This window comes from Rhinopithecus roxellana, chromosome 22 (genome assembly GCF_007565055.1).
Source record: "Rhinopithecus roxellana isolate Shanxi Qingling chromosome 22, ASM756505v1, whole genome shotgun sequence".
Lineage (NCBI taxonomy): Eukaryota > Metazoa > Chordata > Mammalia > Primates > Cercopithecidae > Rhinopithecus > Rhinopithecus roxellana.
Window position 1 is genome coordinate 9,484,359 of NC_044570.1, and position 23,442 is coordinate 9,507,800.

Genomic DNA, 23,442 nt, shown 5'->3' on the forward strand with positions numbered 1-23,442 from the left:
ACAGGTATAGTCTAATTTTTAAAGATTCAAATATAAAAATTCTGTAACTTCAGTGATTACTCACTGAAGACTTTTTTATATTTCTATCTTTAAAAATTAATTATATGTCATTTAAAATTCATAAATTTCTTTGATACAAATTGAGATTATTTTAATATCTTCAACTGTACAAACCATACTAATAGGTAGAATGCATTTAAAATTAGTTTCTCTGTATCATGTGATATGTGTCCACACCCAAATCTCACCTTGAATTATAGTCCTCATAATCCCCCTGTACCGTAGGAGGGACCCAATGGGAGATATTAATAATTTAATAATGGGGGCCGTTACCCTCATGCTATTCTCATAATAGTGAGTTCTCACAAGATCTGGTGATTTTATAGGAGGCTTTTCCCTCATTGCTCAGCACTTCTCCTTCCTGTCACCATGTAAAGAAGGATGTGTTTGTTTCCCTTCCGCATGATTGTTAAGTTTCTTGAAGCCTCCCCAGCCATGCTGAACTGAGTCAATTAAACCTCTTTCCTTTATATATTACCCAGTTTAGGGGATGTCTTTTTTAGTAGCATGAGAATAGACTAATACATCAGGCGTGTTTAATGTTAGAATCAAAAATAATTTCAAGATATTTTACTGTCAAGTGTAATTTTCACCAGCTCTTGTTATTTATTGGGGTCATTAAAAATTATCTAACTGGGGCCAAGCACAGTGGCTCACAACTGTAATCCCAGCACTTTGGGAGGCTGAAATGCAAGGATCACTTTAGCCCAGGTGTTTTGAGATCAGCTTTAAAAACACAGCAAGACCCTATCTGTAATAAAAATTAAAATAAACTGGCTTGCAATGTTAGTAGTCCAAGTTACTCCAGGGGTTGAAAGGGAGGATGGCTTGAGTCGAGGAGTTCAAGGCTGCAGGGAACTAAAATTGTCCCCCTAATGTGCTCCAGCTTGGGCAACAAGGGACACCTGATCTCTTAAAAAATAAAATAATAAAATTACTTTTCCTATATCAAAAGATTAATAAAATGTTTTTAAAACAGCAACAACATAATAAATGAAAAAAATACATACCCTAAACTTGGAATGGCACATTAAGAATTTTTATTCATGACACTCATGAAAAAGATGGGCAATTCTTAACCCATTTATGCCTACTGTTCCACTATTGGAACGCTAAGCATGTGGGAGTTTTTTATATCCTACCGCTTAAGGTCATCGCCAAGGTATGTCTGCAAAAATTCAAAAAATTGCAACCTCCACCACAAATGGATTTAAATGCATTCTGTAAAACAAAATCAATCCCTAGGTTAGAATATCCCAACCTGAAGGTGTATCAACTTTGATTCAGTAAATCTAAGGCCACCGTGTGTATCTTGTGGAGCACAGGGAGAAGTGAAGTAGAGAAACATATAGATAACTCTTAAAAACTTCCCATGAAGCTTGTCACAGCTGAGTTAAAGAACCAGCCAGTTAAATGTTCTGTGTCTTACTGCATCTCATAGTAACATGAAGAATGGAAAATACACCATCTTTCCTGTCTTGGATATAATCCTGCACCAAATCTACTTGTCTACATCACTATTTTCTACTTGTACTAGAAACATAAGGGCAGACCTAAAAAATTACATGTGTGTTAATAAGCTTCCCCTACCATGAAATCGTTTGTTTTTTGTTTTTCCTTAAGACAGGCTCTCACTCTGCCACACAAGTTGGAGTGCAGTATCACATCACACTGCAGCCTCTTGACTCTTCAAGCAAACCTCCAGCCTCAGCCCTCAAAGTAGCTGGAACTACAGGCACAGGCCACTACACTTAGCTAACTATTAATTGTACAGAGAAGTCTCACACTTTGTTGCCCAGGCTAGTGTCAAACACCTGGGCTCCTGCATCGGCCTCTCAAAATGCTGAAATTAAGATATGAGCCACCATGCCCAACAGGTTATTAAATCTCTCTTTATTTCACAATTTAAATTCAAAATGTTCAGCTACTCATAATATATAGAAACACTACCAATTTTTGTAAGTCTACCAACTCCACCACAAACTGTTAATCCATATGTTACTAGTCTTAATACTATATAACAAAATCTGCTACACAAAGCAAAGTATTTAAAAAAAAAGCTAAAATAATTTTAAAAACAAAACAGCCTTGAAGTAGTGGTAACTATCATTTCAAATGGTATGATGTTTAAAAGATAACTCAATCTTAAAGAAAAACAGAAAACTTCAATAACAATGACTTATTACAATCATTCATGAATACTTTAAAATAAAAGTAGACATAACATCCAGGGTTAGAGAAAAGCTTTTTAAATAAAGGTATAGAGGCAAATTATATTAAGTCAAAGCACTGCATACATGGCCAATATTGTATTTGGGAAATAAATTAAAATACAGAGTTTAAGGTAGTTACAGAAACTGCTATAAACAAACAGTAAATACAAATCTTAAATTCCTTCATTTGTCTTTAACAATTTGTTCACTAAACAAAATTTCAAACAAATTTAATGAGAGTAAAATACAAAATATATGAAAGAGTATAATGCCCACAACTCAAATTGTCTAGTATATTTATTTCATTTAAAGCCTGATATTTTCAAGTACATTTCATTTCATCTAAAGCACAGGTGACTGCTTTATTTTTGTTCTTAAATTAAAACACTTACCTGGGTTTCATACAAATGGGCAATATGAAATTGAACTGCAATGGATCATGGGAAAAGATCAGTTACAATACAGTCTAATGTAATAAAGTAACAAAAAGTAGGGATAATATAAAATGTCAGACATAGGCAAATGCTGTAACTATGGAATATACATTTGACTAGCAGTGCAACTTCTGTTTTAGACAATATGCAATTAAACCTAACAAAGATCATGCCAAAAAATATAAAAATGAAGTAATATTGTAACCAATTTATTTATACGTCTAATAATCATCAAAATCCACAACATGTAAGTATACGTCATAAAAAGTTCTTAATCAGAGTATTAAGAAAACATAAGCATTTAAGTTTACATATCTCAACACATGGTATTCAAAATTTTACCTTAAAAACATAATATTTACTCTGTAATCAAGAAATGTTTTTCAATGTGTATGCTTTTTCTTTATATTAAATCTTTTATTAACAACTTTTTTTAGGTTATAGATCAAATACTAGTAACAACATAAGGAAACTTAGTTTTCTTTTAATTCTTCAGAAATAGATCACTGTGGTCAAGAACAAATACAAATAGTCAAACTACCTAAAGAGCAAGACTTCAAAATAATTTATTTGAAGACTCAAATAAGGCAGACTATTTGGTTTCTTTTTGCAGCCCTTCTTAATGCCCAATTTCCCATCACCAGAGCACATAACAAAATCACAACAGATAATACAAGTCCAAATATTTGAATTTTATAGTTTTTATTCATCCATGATAAACACCTTTTCTTGTTTTAAGATATATCTTTTAAAACTTTCAAAATTATAAACAGAATTTATATTTTTATATAATTCTAAATTCTATATAAAATTTATATTTTTAAAGAAAAGCCCCATAGCAATCATGAAATTCTGACATCCCTTTGTCTCTCCTCCCTTCTGAATCATCGCTCCTTGCTTCTCCTCACACCATTTCTCTCAGCCTCCTAAAAATAAATTATACCTGGGATGGTTGATACAATTACCAATTCCTAGCTAAACTCTTTCAGATTTTGGTTTAGTGAACCTGGGTAAATGTCTGGAAAGTAGCTTTCCAGTAAGTTCCCCATATCTAAAATTGGAGAACAATGCATTAGATAACCATAAATTCCTTTCTATAAGACAAAAATTACTCCAAAATTTTATAATTAACTAAAATCAAACAAACTTTCTGAAATGAAGTAATTGCTTTGGAAAAGACAAATATAAAATGTAATCAGCCATAAAGTAAAACTTTTTTTTAAAGAAAAAGTATGATTTCAAGATAATAACCTCTCTCCCCCAAAAAACAAAAACAACAAAAGAAAAATGTCACATATGCACATACAGCCTCTGTGGTTTACACAGGTTGAGAGGTTTTCTTCATCTTCCTCCCCTTTTTAGAGTTTTCCTTACCACATAAGATCCAGTTAATCAAAATCTCATGTCTCTGAATTGCTGGAGAGAGACTAGATGACAGATTAAGAAAAGGAAAAAGTACCAGGTGCAGTGACTTGCGACTGCACTCCCAGTATTTTGGGAGGCCCTGAGCCCAGGAGTTCAAGAACAGCCTGAGCAACATGGCAAAACCCTATCTCCAGAAAAAATACAAAAAAATAAAAAATAAAAATATTAGCCAGGCATTACATGCCCCTTAAAGTTCCAGCTACTTGGGAGGCTGAAGTAGGAGGATCACTTGAGCCTGGGAGATAAAGGTTTCAGTGAGCCATGGTTGTACCAAATGCACTCAGTCTGGTCAAAAGAGTGAGACCCTGACTTAAAAGAAAAAACAAAATTAAAACACACCCCCTCCACAAAGAGAAAACCAAAAACCAAAAACTATGTCCCACATCCCCAATTATCCCCCATATCTGTACTCACCAAATGAAGACAATAGAAAAAGATTAGGGATAACTGGTATCCTAATCCTACCTGAACTTAAAATACAAATTTAGGCTGGAGTCCCAGGTTTCTGACCTCACCATCCCATAAAACACAACATCATCTTCTGTAGGGTAAAAATCTCCACCTTTCATCCTTTTTTTTTTTTTAATACTGCGTGTTACTCTGTCACCTGGGTGTGTAGTGGCACAATCTCGCTTCACTGCAACCTCCGCCTCCCGGGTTCAGGCAATTTTCCTGCCTCAGCCTCCCAAGTAGCTGGGATTTCAAGTGTGCACCACAGCATCTGCCTAATTTTTGTATTTTTAGTAGAGATGGGGTTTTCACCATGTTGGCCAAGCTGGTCTCAAACTACTGACCTCAAGTGATCAACCCACCTCCGCCTCCCGAAGGGCTGGGATTACAGGAGTGGGCCACTGCTCCCAGCCCATGTTTCATTCTTGTCTATACATTAAAAGGGAGTGTAACTATATAACTAGGTATGCTTAATATGGCAATTTTCAATTATAGACTGAAATAGGTAAAAAATGGACATAAAAGGTCTCTAATATTCTAACATTTTTATTACAAAGGAAAATTACATTATTTAAATTTTCATATTCTTTTTAAACATGTTTTTTTCCCCAAAATATTAACTGTAGTCATTCACCTTCAAGAATTCAAAAAACAGTATTTATTTTTTAAATTACAGATTTTTAACTTATTCATAAATTTAAAATCTTTCCATTCAGGCTGTGTTTAAAATTGGCTTTGAAAACTTTTGATTTTTGCAACATCACTAAGTACACAAGAAAGTTTCAAAAAATAGGCTTACGGTATGTACAAATTCTAAGATATTAAAAGGTGAATTAATTTTTTAATATAAAAACACAGACACCATAAAAGGAGAAAAACTACCTGGCTTAAAGTAGGAATCACTACTTGTTAGTGCTCTGTGACATACCAATCATTTCTATAGTTATCAAATAATAATACTGACTGTCTTTGGGCAAGAAAAATAGTACCCAAATCAACTCAACTCCAGTGACTTAAACTCTCTGAATCTGGCACATGCCTTCTACTTATTTTCTCAAGAATGAACAAACACAAAGGTATCAGTAGACAGAAAGGTATCATCAATATTCTTTGCTTGAAAGTATTTTGTTTAAAAATACTTACTTTCTGCACTGGACAAAGTACATGGATTACAGTCAATCAAGGCTAACTGAAAATGCTGCAGGAGAAAAGTAAAAATATTAATGCACTAAATTAAGAGTTGCATAAAATGACATTTTCTATTATAGCCTTTCAATGTCTATCATAATTTAACAAAGCTTACACCAATGCACTACACTCAACCAAATAAAATTACTATATTTCCAAATTTATTGTTGAAAATGTAACTGTTAATCAAGTTATTTCCCCAAGATAGTTAAGAATGGAGGCTGTATGGAAGAATTTACTGTATTTATATTTTAGTTTTATTAAAAAATGTCAGATATTTGAGTTTTCCAGTAAACAAAAAATTTAGGTATAAATTAGACATGTAATTCAATTCACTATTTTAAAATCTGAAAAATACAATTATATTTTTAGAGCATTATAGCTTATCTAGACCTGAACTTCAGAAATCAATTTAGATAATATGAAAATTAACATAAAGAATAAAACATACCTGGTTTTACTGATTCTTCAATGTCACTGTACTTCAAAACATTTAAAACCTATATGTACAACCTACTTAAACACATCAAGTAACCTATTTTCAAACTCACATGTGAAATGTAGTTGTTCTTTGCCAATAACTTTTTTTTTCACTTATTGACAAAAGAAGAAACTGGATCTCAAGCACTGAAAGCAGGGTGCTTTTAAACATATTGATATCAGGGTGCTAAACATTTTAAATGTATGTGAATTGTGTATATAAAATATCTAATCAATCATGAAATATTAAAACACTTATATTTTTACTCTAAATACATCATATAAGCCTACGCAGCATGCAAACCAACTTGTAGTTCTGTCCACAGACAGAATGAATAATTGCTAAAATCATACAGTAATTAATGTTTATAATTTATGAACTATTTATCTAAAGATAATAGGCCTTAAAACTCATTTAAATAAAAAATGCACACATCTCTTTCAAACATTCTACAAACTATTCCCATAAATATTCAATTTTCAGAGCCTCCACTAACTTTCAAGAATAATCAACCATGATACCAACAAAGATCACGCTACTTTAAAAGTCAACTACAAAAAGATCATTATTTACAATGAAAGTATTAAAATTGTACTAAAGATAATAATATTTAATGTTTAAAATGACAAATAATATACACAGTCAAAACATAAGTTGTTTGTAAAAATAAATTATATTCAACGATGTTTAAAAACTAAGTTTCAAGGGAAAAATCAATGTGGGAATCACTGAGATCCTAAATACGCCTAGTCAAATTGAGAACTGTCAATTAACAAAGAACAAAATTAATGTTTTCTACATGATATTACAATCAAAGAATGATCACAAATAGCATCAAGAGAGTGAACACTTTAGCTAGGAGACATAGGCTTGGCCTCTGTGTTATAATATTTAAGTTAGACTTTTCAGCAAATGGCATTTTAGAAACTAAGTATCTGTATGAAAAAAAGTTGGGCCTCTTGTTATGTCATATGCAAAAGTTAGCTTAAATTGGATCAGAGACATAAACTTACGAGCTAAAACTATTACAGTCTTAGAACAATAAACAGGAAAAACCTTTATGACATTGAATTTGACAGTGATTTCTTGGATATGACACCAGAGACACAGGTTAAAACAAAAAAAAACAGATTTACTTAGCTTCATCAAAATTAAAAATTTTTGTACATGAATGAACCACAATCAAGATACTGAAAAGAAAAAAAAATGAAAATTATAAACTGGATAAGGAATTAAAATGCACAATACAAAATATGTTACAAAAAGACTGAAAAATTCAAAATAGGCAAAGGACTTGAACAGACATCTCGAATAATACAAATGGCCAATAAATACATGAAAACATCCTCAAAATTATTAGCTATTAGGAGAAATACAAATGAAAACCTCAATGTGATACCAATTCACTCCCATTAGGATAGCTACTACCAAGGAAACAAACAGAAATGAAAAAGATTTTTTTCTCTTTTTTCATTTATTGGCAAAGCGAAGAAGAAATTGGATCTCAAGCACTGAAAACAGGACTCAAACTCTGTGTACACCAATGTTCAAGGCAGCATTATTACAGGAGCCGAAGTGGAATAACAGAAATGTTCACCACAGATTAAAAGATTAAGAAAATGTGGTTTAACTATAGAATATTATTCAGCCATATTCATCCCAAAGGAATGGGAAGCTTCTGCCAGGGAATCTGAGGTTGCAGTGAGCTCAGATCACACCACTGTTCTCCAGCTTTGGTGACAGAGTGAGACCTTGTCTCAAAAAAAACACAGAAAACAAAAAGGAATTCTGATACATGTCACGACATTGATGAAAACCTGAAATATGCCAAGTGAAATAAGCCAGATATAAAACTACAAACATTGTACAAGTCCACTTATGTAAGACACACAGAGTTCTACTGAGAGCCGGAAAGTAGAAGAGTAAAGGAACTCCCAGGTACTTAGGGGAAAAGAGAAAGGCAAAGTATTGATTTATGGGTGGAAAAGTTTTGTATAGGATAATGTAAAGTTCTGAAAACAAGTGGTAATGGTTACACTGCATTGTAAATAATGCCACTAAAATGTACACGAAAACAGTTAAAACGATAAATTTCATGTTACGTATATCTTCCCACAATAGCAACCAAACAAAAAAGACAAAACCTAAAACTATTGAGGCTTCATTTAACTTATGAAGTTACTATTTCACTTCGTTTTTTAAAACTTACCGCTTGAAACACATTCTGAAATTGGTAAATTACTCATAATCAAATAGGCTTTTAATGATAAATACTTCATCAATCATTAATGAGAGATGATAACGTATGAAGGGGTTCAGAATATGCCACCCCAAAATATGTGATTTTGACATAAATATTACTTTGAGCTACAGGCAAATAAGAAACAGGCACAATAAAACTCCCTATCCTCCTTTCTACTTGAAAGGACAAGGTGATTCTTAATTTCTGAAGACAACTCTATACTCTTATGAACCTAAAGGCAGCACAGGAGTAATCTATATAACTTCACCCAAATATTTGCCTTTCCACAATTTGCTTCCCCTAGAAACTTCAAGTCCTTCCGTTTGTCTTGTCAGTTCTCTATAAATTTACTGTTCTTTTGGTTACATCTCACAGCGGCCCATATTGTACACTCTTCTAAGTTACTCACAGAAAGAAAATAAAACTTCAGGACCGTCTAAATGTATGATGCCAAGAGGTAAGTTAAACCCTGGAAACTGAGTCACACAGAATGTTTGCAATTCTGTTTCTTATGGTTTCTTGGACAACAGCTCCTGCTCGTTGATCTTGTTCAGTACACAACTAAGAGACACCAGACATTCCCCCTTCCAATCACTGATCTTTGAGATTAACTGTCTCTTTAATCGGCCTAATTCAGACTGGATGGTGCCTAAGACCCCATAACAGTTATATCTTTGTGTAAACTGTTGAATATATTTTCCTGAAAGATAAAGACTACCTCAACAAATCAGATTTTTGTTAACTCCGCAGTAAGTCTTACATAGAAGAAAGCTTTGTCTGTATAAGCGAACCCAAGCTTCTACACTTTGGAAAACTAACTTCCCTGGAATCTGTGTTTGCAGGGACCTTAGCTTTGCAGTTGAATAAACTCTTCTTAAACATTATGCTGACCTTTTTGATTACTTAGGTTGACACTCATCACAAAGTTCTCTAGTGTATAATGTGCAATGCACACATTAATAAATTTGTTTATTTTTCTCTTGTTAGTCTTTCTGTCAGTCTAATATTCAGGGCCCCAACCAATGAACCTAAAAATAATTGAAGGCAAAAGTTTTTTTTTCATATAAGATCAAAACAATTGCAGACATTGGAAATAAAATGCTCAAAAAAAAAAAAAAAAAATTGGACCGTATCAACGTCAACTTCCCAGATGTTACCTTTGAGAAAAACTGATGAGTATAGGATCTTTTTTTGTATTACCTTTTATAATGATACATATATATTTTTGAAATAAAAATAATAAAAGCAAAACTGGGAAATAAAAACCTTATTTCCTGAAGAAAAACCCAACATTTGAACACTGTGAACATTTCTTTTATTTCCCCTTAGTTCTGTAGTTTGAATATTCCATTCAAAATTCATGTGGAAATTTAATTGGTATTGTGACATTATTAAGAGTAGAGATCTTTAAGAGGTGATTAGATCATAAGGGTTCTCTCTCATGAATAGATTAATGCTGTCATCAAAACAGTGGGTTCCTTAGAAAAAGGGTGAGTTTCACCTGGTATCTTTCTATCTTAATGTGATGCCTTTCACCATGTTCTGACACAGCAAGAAGCCTTTCTTCAGACGTAGTCCCAAGATCTAGGACTTCCTAGCCTGTTGAACTTCAAGTCAAATAAATCTTTCTTTATAAATTACCAGTCTCTAGTACTCTATTGCAGGGGCAGAAATGAACTAAGACACTTGGTTTGCAAACCGAAATGTGGATCCTTAACATGCTAACAGAACAAGACAATACAGACTATTTTTTAAGTATATGAAGTATCGGAAGCACAGAATACTTATTTTCCTCAACACAAAAAGGAAATCGTAATAGCCACACTTCAGACTATACTATATTTTTAAGTAAAATCTGTCTTGAAATCATATTAAATATATGAGAATACAGCCTTTCCTAAACAAGTCACCACAGGATAGAAACTGGCCTGAAAAGAAAATAATCTGGCCAGGTGCAGTGGCTCACTCCTGTAATCCCAGCACTTTGGGAGGCCCAGCACCTTGGGTGGATCACCTGAGACTAGGAGTTCAAGACCAGCCTGAGCAATACGGTGAAGCCCTGTCTCTACTAAAAATACAAAAATTAGCTGGGCATGGTGGCAGGTGCTTGTAGTCCCAGCTACCCAAGAGGTTAAGACCCAGGAGGGTCTTGTTTGAACCCAGGAGGCAGAGGTTGCAGTGAGCTCAGATTGCGCCACTGCACTCCAGCCTGAGTGACAAAATCAAGACTCTGTTTCAATGACAAAACCAAGACTCTGTTTCAAAAAAAAAAAAGAAGAAAATAACTTGTAAGATTATAGCACTTCAGTACTATTTTAGTAAAACCTAAAGAAAAAAGAGCAGTACATAATTCAAATTACTCAGCCTACATTTAATTTGTCAGTACTGAAGATCTGCCAGGAGCAATAAAAAATTTGAATGCTATAGTAAAATTACTGCTTTACTATTCCACACCCCTAAGCAGCATAAAATGCCAAACATTTTTAAATAGCAAATACTTTGAAACTACATACTTCAAAACATGCATATGAGAAAAGACTTTTAAAACATATTATATATTTATAAAAGAAAGTCACGCACAACACCTCACATTATAAAAGGCTAAATTAAATACCATGAACCAAAAAAATAAACATTAAGACAGTAAAGGAAATAAGACTAAATTATATAACCTCATCTCCGTTTTCAGTATCCAGTACTCAAACTAGAGTCACCCAATCCTCAAATTAATGACTAAGCTTAAGAATGACCTTTACAAAGACAAATTATCAATTAAACCACATTTCTGAAGACATGAGTACTCTATTGCCGCAAAATATCGTTCTGTATCTTTAGTTGTAGCAATTATCCCAAAAAAAATTATGGATGTCTAGGAAGATGCTCATAGTTCGGTCTCATCCAAATTTTGCTGTCATGAAGTAAAACTCCAGTCAAACCGCAATATTTCCCATTTCTTAAACGTGGAAGAGTCCCATACCTGTAATACTTTCTCCACTCCCTCACTGGTTTGTTGTCTGCCTCAGCAAACATCATCTCATCCTCTTAAAAAAAAATCTTAGGCTAGGATTCAAACCTGCATTATTAAGCCTTTTCTGGATCTCCCCAGGCAATAACTTCTGTTGCCTAGACAGCAGTTTGATCAAAATGTTTTTGTACTAGGTATACAGAAACATTAGAAGTAACTCAATAAAATATGAAACTAATTTTAAAATCAATTTAGTATAACCATTCTCCTTCTAGGAAAGCAGTGTATCAAGTATGCATCTGCTAAATATAAACTGTGCTAATTAAAGAAGCATTTCTCAAGCCCAACTACAATGCATCCAAATACAAAACATGGGCACTAAAAATAAAGTTATCAAATGGTTACTTCTGACAATTCAGAATACTGTAGCCCATGTCCTTATCCTTGAGGAATACATTCTAAGACCTCTAATGGATGCCAGTAATCTTGGATAGTAATGAACAATACAGATACAATGTTTTTTCACTCTGGTAACTGAGACAGCTAGTAAGTGACTAACGGACAGGCTGTATAAAATATACAGCCTGGATACGATGGACAAAAGGACGATTTCATCATGCTGTTCAAAAGGGGCACAGGATTTAAAACTCTTTTTTTTTTTTGTTTTTTTGAGACGGAGTCTCCTTCTGTCACCAGGCTGGATCTCAGCTCACTGGAACCTCCGCGTCTCAGGTTGAAGCGATTCTCCTGCCTCAGCCTCCCCAGCAGCTAGGACAACAGGCACACGCCACCACGCCCAGCTAATTTTTGTATTTTCAGTAGATACGGTGTTTCACTCTGTTGGCCAGGGTGGTCGCAATCTCTTGACCTCATGATCCAACTGCCTCAGCTTCCCAAAGTGACACAGGTATGAGCCACTAAGCGCAGTGACAATTTAAAACTTATGAATTGCTTGTTTCTGTTTATTTCTCTTTATTTTCCATTTAATATCTCTGACCAAGGTTGCAGGTAATTGACCTCAGAAAACAACACTGTGGGTAAGGGGCGACTACTGCATACTTATATGCTCTACTAATCTTTAAAAATTTCCTTGTAGAAAGTCAGGCATAATGGCGCAGAACAGTAGTCCCAACTACTTGGGAGTCTGAGGTGGAAGGATCACTCTGGGCGAGGAGTTCCAGGCAGAGTACTATGATCATGCCTGTGAATAGCCACTGCACTCAATCCTGGAAAACAGTGACAGTCAGTCTCTTAAAGTATAATTTCCTTATATAAAATATATTTTAAAATCTCTCATTCTTATTTATGATAAAAAATGTTATTCATCAATGTATACTTTGAGCTTGGTCAATACTGAGCAAATACAGCCCTCAAATATCCTTTTCATTTGACAGGTAAACTGCATGACTACTAAGGCCACGTATTATGCATGTAAGAATAAACAAACATAATCTCTCCACCAAAAAGCTTTAGCCAGAGAGAAATATTAAAGTAAATAATTATGCTCATCTGATCAATTCAGCAATGGCAAGAATTTCACATAAAAGTACAAGATGTCCAGCACAGATCTAACCACCTACAAAAGGATGCCGCCTTGAAAAAATGTTATTAAGATAGGACCTACATAGGTAAGTAAAAGTTACCATGAACGAGTTCTAAAAAATGCACTACAGAATAACAAGCATCTGTTAAGGGCCCAAAAAAACATGAAAGAGATAATATGAAATTGTATTGTCTTTTTCTATTCTGAACATAATCCTAACGATTAGAAAACTACTGAAGTGTTTAGGACAAAAAGTGACAATCTGAGCTCCATTTAAAAATAATCTTTCTTTTTTAACAGATATCACTGCTGCTCCTTAATATTTTTAGTTATCTTTCCAGACACATAAAAAGATTAACTCAGATTCCTTGAGTGTCAGGTGTGACCTGGTGAGCTAATAAATCAATTTTCTTAAAGGAAAAAAGATTAAACAGACATTTCTCAAAAGAAGACATATAAGCAACAAACAGGTATATGAAAAAAAGTTTAACATCAATCATTAGGGAAAAGCAAATGAAAATTACAGTGAGATATCACCTCATACATTTAAAGGCAGCTATTATCAAAAAGACAAAGTATCATGCTGATACAGTTACAGGAAAAGGGAACTCTTAACAAAGCTGCTGGGAATATAAATTGGTGCAGTCATATGGAAAAAAGTAAGCAGATTCTCCTCAAAACTCAAACTACAATATGATCCAGCAATTCAGCTACTGGTATTTAACCAAAGGAAATGAAATCAGTAGCTGAAGAGACATCCGTCAAGTTTATTGCAGTACTATTTACAGCAGCCATGATATGAGATCAACCTAAGTGTTTATCAATGATTGAACAAGGTCAGAAAATCTGATATATATGTGCATACATGTGTATGTATATATGCGTATATAATACATACACACATTGTTCTTCCATTTAAAAGGAAGAAAGTACCAGTAAGTTATTTCTTCTTTCAAATTAATGTAGTTACAACTCTGATGAAGAAAAAAAAAAAAATGGTACTTTGTATATCGTTTCGCTTAAAGTTGAAGTTTCCAAGAAACTATTTGATGATGTTAAATGAGATCTTAAACTGTGCTGTCATTTACGGTCACACAGATGAACCAGGAGGACATTAAGACAAATACTGCATGATCTCAGTTATTCTAGAACATTGTTAAAAAACCTGATCTCATAGAAATATAGAGTAGAACAGTGGTCATCAGAGGCCAGCAAAGACTGGAGGGACAGAATGAAGCAGAGAAATTAATCAAGGAGTACAAAATGACAGGAGGATAAGAGGAATAACTTCTGGTGTTCTATATAGCATAGCAAGCAGACTACAATAAGCAATATTATATAGTGTGTATCTCGAAATAACTAGAAAAAAGATTCCAAATGTTCTTATCATGAAGAAATGTCTGAGGTGATGAATACGTGAAAACTATGATGTGATCACTACCCAATGTATACATGTGTCAGAAGCATCACACTGTATCCCATAACTATGTTCAATTATTACGTGTCAATTAAAAATAAAATTTTAAAAATAATTTTAAAATTAAAAAAAATTCTGTTAAATACGACACAATTTATTTTTATTCAAGGCAACTTAGTAATCCCAAAACGATCTGAGGAATAAGGTCTGAGTTGTTTTGTTATATGCATTTATGATCTCTTACCACAGCAAATTTTAAGAGTTTAAAAAGTCCTCACTAACAACTTTATTTCATGACTTAATAACGTCAATCACAATTGATGTTCCATGAATTTTAATCCAGACTCTGTCCTTAAATAAAACTATTTTATATTAACACATAGATAGGGACTGCTGGTCTATGTGCCGTTAGTTATATAATTAAAAGCAATTTTAAAGAGCACTTGATTTCTGATCTAGATGTGTCTCCTGTCACAGTCATCCATTCGATATTTGTTAAGAACCTACATGATGTCTTAATTTTTTAAGCTTATTTTTGTTAGATTATGTACAGTACTTAGAGTATCCTAAATACTGAAGAACAGAGTAAAATTTTGTTAGATAATTTTATATACCTTACTTACTATGTCTTAGAAGGTGGATATAGTTATTCTATGTCCACAGACATCATAAGAACCAATTAGACACCCTGAGACAAGGTTATACATTTATTTAAAAGGCAAAATAAAATCAATTATGTTTTTAAAAAATGCTACAAGAGTAATAAAACATAAGCTTTTTTTTGTCCTGGTTTTGAACATGGGAGTGATGCCGTTAATTTGCATCTTCCTTACCCCTTTCATATCTGCCTCTTAAATCAGCATTTATTATTTTCCACTAGCAAATGTTAAGGGGACAATAAACACCTCAGTATGCTCACCAATAATCCTCATTTTCAAACACAAAGGATTTAAAAAATCCAAAAGCTTCTAATGTTGTGTGTTCAAATAAACTAGCATATATAGAGATAAGCAAATATTTAGTAAACTTCTATACAATCTCTTTTCCGGCTTTACTGAGGTATGTATATATGCCTCAAAACAAACATGAATATGGATTTTTGATGAGGTATCTGTATACCTGAATCAACTAACCTTCAAGTCTGGACTTCCTATTATGAGTTAGTAATTTTTGAGTTGGAATTTATAAAGTAAAGCCCAAAATGTCCCTCCAAACACACTTTGCCAGAAAACACTTGCTGTTACACAAATATGATGATAGATTCCATCTTTAGCTAGATAAACTACTAACCAGCTAAAGAAAACTGGAAACTTGGGAGGCCGAGACGGGCGGATCACGAGGTCAGAAGATCGAGACCATCCTGGCTAACATGGTGAAACCCCGTCTCTACTAAAAAATACAAAAAACTAGCCGGGTGAGGTGGCGGGCGCCTGTAGTCCCAGCTACTCGGGAGGCTGAGGCAGGAGAATGGCGTAAACCCGGGAGGCGGAGCTTGCAGTGAGCTGAGATCCGGCCACTGCACTCCAGCCCGGGCGACAGAGCGAGACTCCGTCTCAAAAAAAAAAAAAAAAAAAAAAAAAGAAAACTGGAAACTTTGAAAATGAAGATATTTGTTCTAACTCAAACCTGTATTCATTTTAAATGCTAAGTACTTACAGCAATATACAGAAATATCTCTTTCTCAGTTAAATTATTGATACCTATAACAATCCCAACAGTAGACCAGGAAAATTTTGATTATGAGGGAAAACTTAAGAAACAAAATTTCAGGATGAGATAAAAATCAAGTAAGATATTCAAGCTGAGAGCGAGATTAACGTTGAAAACATCCCAAAACTTTTTAATGCTATACAAACGAAATAAACATCAAAAGGTTGTTGTCGGGTGTTTAAAATAAATCAAAGATGGGCAAAAACAAAGAAAACAGCATATATCTAAGACATTTTTTGCTAAAACCAACACTACTTGAAGGATTTGTTACCCTTTACATATGACTAAGCAAAGAAAAGCACATACAGGCATGAGTTATCTGTTACAACGAAATAACCAGGAACACTTTCAGTGAGTTGATGAACTCATGACAATGAACCCTCAAATTACTCTCAGCCTAAATATTTAAATACTTCCACTTCATTAAAATAAGAGCTTTGCATCCATAAAATTCTTTAAGATAACACTGTATTTACTACTGAATTAAATCTTTTCTCCTCTGGTTTTTATATGCATATTTCATACTTAGGAAAAAAATAATGTATTGTGCTTATTCCTTTCTCTCTCCAATATATTTCCAAAGAACACAACCATAAAACATTGCTGTGGCAAAACAAATACGTTCTCAGAAAATTTTACCCTATTTATTTTCTGCTGTAAAACATCTTAGAGCTTTTTATAGACATTATATGTTAGTGTGTGTGTGAATATATACATACACATACATATACATACATATATATACATATACACATACAATGTGCAGAGAGAATCAAATCTACAAAGTGGCATAGCTGTACTTTTCACTTTCAAATCCACAGATATCTCAAATGGTAAGCAATTTGAAAATGTTGCTCTGAATTTGAGAAAAACTAAAAGTTTGAGAATTTCAGAAAAACTGAAAAATTCTGTTCTACTTTTCCACATCAGTTGCACTTAACCTTGGACTTAGGGACTCCTCAATTCCAGTTTTTTTCTGAGTAGTGTGAAATCTAATTTACGTGGTTTACTTGCAATGATTTTAATGTTTTGGGATGACTATGTTCCATCAGTATCATTCTTTAAAAACATAAACAGCAGAAACAGTTTACATAATTGTACACCTTAAAACGAGGCATAATTGAGTAAGAAACACATGCAGTTAAGGCATTAATTCAGCAACTCTGGGTTGGTCAGACAAGCACATTCAAAGAAAGGTACGAATCTTGACAAGCTCCTGACAGTAATCTCTGAAGTCCTTGGAACATCTAGTCTGACAAGAGTGTCTTTATTTATCTGGGGTTGGTTCATCCCAGATAGTTATGATAATAACTGATTTATGGCAGAGGCTTGGGGCAATATGGTATCAGACCTCTCTCTATAGGCACTGGAGAATGAGCTACTAAGGGAGCCCAACTTGGAAGCTACTAAGGCAGTTTAGTAGGCAGGTCCTCCACAGCTACAAAATCAAATTCTAGTAAAAACTCTGAAAAGCAACAGTCAGTGAGCTCTTCTGGTGGACAATATTCTGTTCATGTTTTCCTAACTTGCTGTAGGGAGAATCAACTGCAGCTTACAGATGTACAATAAAGGACAAACGAAATCTTCCACCTGGTTCTCTCTCTTAGACTTTGCCCTTATATGTCTTTTCCTTTAATAATTTTAACCTGTATCCTTTCACTGTAATAAACTGTAACCATGAATATAAGTGTTATTTGGGTTAAGTTCCTCTAACAAATAACTGAATTTGAGGGTGGTTTGGGGAACCCCAAACAACACAGAGCTTTTAAAAAGTATTCCTTTAGTTTTTCTCTGTTAGTGGGTTCAAAGTAAATCCTATTGTTAAGTCACATAAATACCCTCCACCTTTAAAATTAAGATCATCTACAAAAGAGCTGTATCTGGGAAAGGAGAAACATACTTAACAGTCATAAAATCACAAACCTTATTATTTTCTCCAGAAGCTATAATTCTTTCAAAAAACAATACTTTTAACTTAAAGGTAAGGCCTATTTTCATTAAAGTCTTGGAAAACATGAAACAGCTGCACATAGCAAAAAACTAAAAAAATTTTGAGAAATCAAATTTCCACAGAATTAAGATATTTAAACAATAATTTAATTTTTCCCAAAAATCTGCATATTACCCAAAATCTGTGTATTTACCAACTGGCACTCCAAAAGCCTGAGAGAAAATATTATATTATACAACTTTGTTACGATATGTTTGCTATTATAGGTGTAGGTTTCTAATGAGACCTATACAAAACAATAATCAATAGTTAAATCACTGGTATGACATCACTAATTGGCCCGTTCTCTCTCTTTTTGGTGGCAGACACATGCAATAATGTTGATGCTCAAAGGAAATCAAAACTTTCACCATCTCCTGATTATATAAAAACTTTTAAAATTAAATAAAACAAAAAGTTTAAGACGTTAAAGTTATCTTGCAAGTGTTCGTATTTATTTTATATACTGAAACTCAGTTCCAACCTTTTCTCAACCCTTTAGGTTATATCCTCAATTTTCTAAGATTTTTATAGTGCTAAATTCCAACACTTCTCAGAGACATTAAATAAAGTGTGCGTGGGCAAATGTGCATGCGCGCATACACATACATGCACATGAAATTGTGTATGTGGGAAAAATCTCAACCACCTACCTTTAAACTAGACTTGTAGTCTGTGTTCACTTTGAACATGAGCCCAAGTCGTAAATGAATTTCCTTGGCTCGACAAAAGCTGGGGTCAACATAAAGCACATCTTGAAATGCTTTAATTGCCCTGAAAAACATATAAACGTAAGAAACTGTAATTTTTAATACTTATGTGTATGTCATAAGTACAGGAAATATTCTAGGTATTCAATTTTAATGAAAGTACCAACTTTATAAAAAACAGTATGAACAGAAAATATTAGAAAGGGGTAAGAAAGCTCATAATCCTTTTTTTCTCAATTCCATAAACTATTCAAAAATATCTAAATTTTAGTGGAAATTACTACAAATCTTTCTGAAACATCTCAAGGAGGAACAGCAGGAAAATGTGAAAAGGTGAGAAAGTGAAGTGAGAAAGTTAATCCTCCTTCTATTCAGCTTCATATAAGCCAACCTTTTAAAACTTTATTTCTGCCTTTCACTTTTGGTTTACTCTTTTTTTGTAAATGACGAGGTCTCAACCTGTTACCCATGCCAGAGTGTGGCAGGACAATAACAGCTCACTGCAGCCTGGACCTCCTGGGTTCAAGCAATCCTCTTACTTCAGCCTTCTGAGTAGTTGGAACTACAGGCTCATGCAACCATACCTAGCTAATTTTTTCATTTTTTGTAGACCCTTTGATGTCCTGGATGGTCATGAACTTCTGGGCTCAAAGGATCCTCCTGCACCAGCCTCCCAAAGAGCTGAAATTACAGGCAAACACCTGGCCTATTTGCCATTATCTAACTACTATTCTAAGTATGTGTAATAATATGGGAAGGGGATCAACTTTTATTTTTTTCACATAGATTTCCTATAGTCTAGCATAATTTGTGGAGCAGACTATTTTAATCCCAGAGCAATATGGTGCTACCTTTGATACAAATCAAGTACTCATGTTCATGTGGGACTGTTTCTGGGTTCTCCCATCTAATTCAGTGTTCATTAGTCTATCAATCCACATTTGCTTAAATGCTATTATATTGTCTTAATTATTGTTTCTTTTTAAAATGGGTCTCTCCAATAAAGAAAACCCACAGATAAGTAGAGTTTTTTTTTTTTTACTAGTGAGTTTATTTTGAATATTTTTACTGCTTGAATTATGTAAATGGTAACTTCCTCAAAAATAAATACGAGAACAAAAAGTCTGCTTGAATCTAAATTATTCTCCAAATACTCTGAAAGTAACAATTTAGAATCTTAAGTGTTTCTAATACAAATGACAATTTTCTATAGAGTATAAAAAGATATAGATACCAGTAATAGTACAAAATAGGATATAGGATACACACATGCCCCAATAGGTCAGTCTGATAACTAATTTCCTACTTCTAAAATTATGCATATTTTTATACATAATTAATATCCATTAATTCCAAGATTACACATTTTAAAAGGTAGGGGGATTGGGGAATTATACAGATATCACTTAAAGGCATTAATCTTTCACTTAGCATAGTAACATATATATTAAAGTCATTACTATTTTGTATCTATGTTAGCTTTATCTCTCAATTGATTTTATGTTCTTATCTTCAATCTGTGGGAAAACATGCGTTATCACAACTATATTAAACTTAACATGATGCACACTTGTTTATTTCCCCTAAACTGTATAGGAATACAGTTTCCCTGTCACTAGTCTTACACTGGACTTCACCTAAGTTAATTCTGGCTAAAATGATTTTATCTATACGCCCAGAGAAATAATTATACATACTGATTAAAATAACCATCTTCCCATCTTTACATGAAGCAAAGTATAATAAGTTATTTTACTAACTAAAACTTATATCCTTATTTTGAATACATGTCCCTAAATTCTTTACCACTGTTAACACTGACTTGGGCAGTCAGGGTCAGGTCCCCAGTGAAACCTGACGTTCAAGCCAGAGAAAGCCTGAAGCCTGAAAACTGGGCTGCCAGTTCCAGGTTGAGTCTGTGACCCAGAGTGAGAACTTCCTTGACAACTTTTAGCCAGCCAAAACGTGCTTTTTCTAGGCCCACCTGGGACCAATCAGCATGCACTCCCCCATTCTGAGCCCACACAAACCCCAGACTCAGCTATACTTTAGCACTATCCACCTTTGGGTAGGGGATACCCACTTCAGCTCCCCTTCTCAGCTGAGAGCTGTTCTGTTTCTCAGTAAAACTTCTCTGCCTTGCTCACCCTCTAGTTGTCCATGTTACCTCATTCTTCGTGGACCCAGAACAAGAACCCAGTACCCATCAAAGGGCAAGGCATAAAGTGACTGCAACACTGTAGTCCTCCTGCCCTCTGCCTGCACCGGGCAGCCACCCCATTTGACAGGAAGCAGCAGTGGGGCCAGGCCAGCCCAGGAGCTGTTGTCTGGAGCCAGGTAATGGGACTGAACCAACTGGCAGGCATGCAACTCCGTTCATTGGAAGTGTGTGGACTTGGTGAGGGAGCGATAATTATGTGCTGTAACATTTGTGGGGGCTCAGACACCGGAACTCCCCAAGCCAGAGCTGTAACAAACCGTAACACCCCCTTTGGGGCTCTGTGGTTTCTGGTATCTCCAAATATTTTCAGTGCCACAGCGCTCCCCTAGTCCAGATGCCCAAGGTGGAAGCCACTGAAGGTACTGTTGGTCCAGCCATAGACTTGCAAAGAACTCACCCATGTGCCAGCAACTGGAGCTGCCCAACCTGCCAACACACCTAACTGTATGCCATGGCCAGACCCCATGGTCACTGGCTCACCCACATCTTGTAACTCTGCACCTGGCTCCCCACTGGTGGGTGTGAGATCTGGGTGGGTACCATGAGCCTAGCACAGCCTGCAGGGCCAACTGGGCAGAGCCAGTCCAGCCATCAGGAACCAAACTTGAGCAGAGGCCATACCAGCCAAACAGGTCTTGTGAAGCAGCACCCAAAGGATCCTCTGTCGTTACCCTTCCCAATGATAACTGAACAGAAATGTCTTTCAATTTCAATGCCAAAATATGCAGAAAATACACATTCTTTTACTTTCAGTAGGAATTTTGTTTAAATTATTAAGTCTGGGGACCCAGACATCAGGTCTGCTTATACTACTAAATAAATGATTAAATAACAGTGACCAAGAACTAACAGATTTATGACTGATTATAAGGGAAGGTTATGAATTAAGTTTAAGATCCGTTAAAACAATGTATACCATTCATGAAAAAAAAATCATCACAGAATCTTTAATGCTCAGTAGCAAACAATTCAGTATTTCCAGACTTGAGGTAATTAAATGGCCGAAAAGCAGAGAAGGAAGAAAAACAGATGGTAGGAAAAGCTACCCAGGTTGAAGTTACATATTCACCTGTGGGAAAACACGTCAAATAGCTGTCAGTGCATATTTAAGAACTTTGTAATAAACATTACGGCAACCTACACATTGCAAATCTTGATCATATTTTACCCTATCTGAGTGCTGTCACAGTCCAAAGGAAGATAATCTGTGACATTATCCAGAGGAAGATAAACTGTGACAGCACTCAAATAGGGTAAAACATAAAACAGGAGCATGGCAGTTTATAATCAAGTTACCAGTTACTGGCCAAGAGGAAAGGATGATAGGCTGAACTGGATTAGGAACTCCCATAAAATAAGTGATACTACTGGAAATGTATGGTTATAGACATTAAAATCACCATTTACTGGAAACAAATGGTATAAGTTAACTTACCAATGAAATGCATTGTAGTAGAAGTAGACCAAACCAAGGCCATATAAAAATGCAGCATTCTGTTAATATAAAACACAAAACAACCCTTATAACAGATTTTATATCTATTACACATATTAGTAAGAACTCAAGTGAGATGTTTTAAGTTCTGAATATTTTACCATATATTATAATACTCTTCTCTACTTTTTCTCTAGTTCTCTCCATTTTGTAAATTGGAATCAATTTTCCATTCAATGTTACCAAAAAAGTAGTTACTTTTTTTTAATGCACAGCATTACCCTCTACTAAATGTTAGCACATACTGTGCATCCCTTATCCAAAATACTTGAGACTAGAGGTGTTCCAAATTTCCAACTTTTCTGGGTTTTAAGTACTTGCATATCCATAGATACCTTGGGGATGGAACCCAAGTTTAAACACAAAATTCATTTGTTTTCTGTATAGCTTATACACATAGCCTGAAGGTAACTGTGTACAAAACGCCAATAGTTTTGAGTATGAAACAAAGTTTTTGATATTGAACTATCTGAAAGCAAAGGTGTCACAATTTCAGCCACCAAGAGCACAATCTGTGGTTGTTTGGCATCACCATCATTCGTAATCAGGAATTTATATATGCCACTGACAAGTAACCACTTTCTTATACTAATTCACACGTAAGTGCTTAACAGTAAAAAAAAAAATGACACAACATTATACAGTGAAAAAACAGTATCTGGGTAACTAAATAGCAAGGTAGCATACAATCATGGGCCATGTTAATGACAGACAACATATATATATACACAACAGTGGTCCCACAGGACTATAATAATTGATTTTTACTGAATCTTTTCTATGTTTAGATATACAAACACCATTGTGTTATAATTATAGTATTCAGTATTATAACATGCTACACAGGTTTGTAGCCTATAAACTAGAGGCTATACCATAGAGCAAAGCTGTGTAATAA

The 23,442-nt window shown here is 34.4% G+C and overlaps 1 protein-coding gene across 16 annotated transcripts in view; it reads right to left on the reverse strand.

Moving 5' to 3' along the window:
* Positions 1–23,442, reverse strand: part of UTY (ubiquitously transcribed tetratricopeptide repeat containing, Y-linked) — a 229,739-nt gene that overhangs the window by 145,928 nt on the left and 60,369 nt on the right. For all 16 annotated transcript variants that reach the window (XM_030926240.1, XM_030926238.1, XM_030926243.1 and 13 more), the window contains exons 5-8: positions 22,485–22,543; positions 18,772–18,892; positions 5,726–5,780; positions 2,666–2,700 (exon numbers count right to left, since the gene is read on the reverse strand). In XM_030926240.1, coding sequence (XP_030782100.1) covers positions 2,666–2,700; positions 5,726–5,780; positions 18,772–18,892; positions 22,485–22,543 — 270 coding nt within the window. The remainder of the gene's footprint in view (positions 1–2,665; positions 2,701–5,725; positions 5,781–18,771; positions 18,893–22,484; positions 22,544–23,442) is intronic.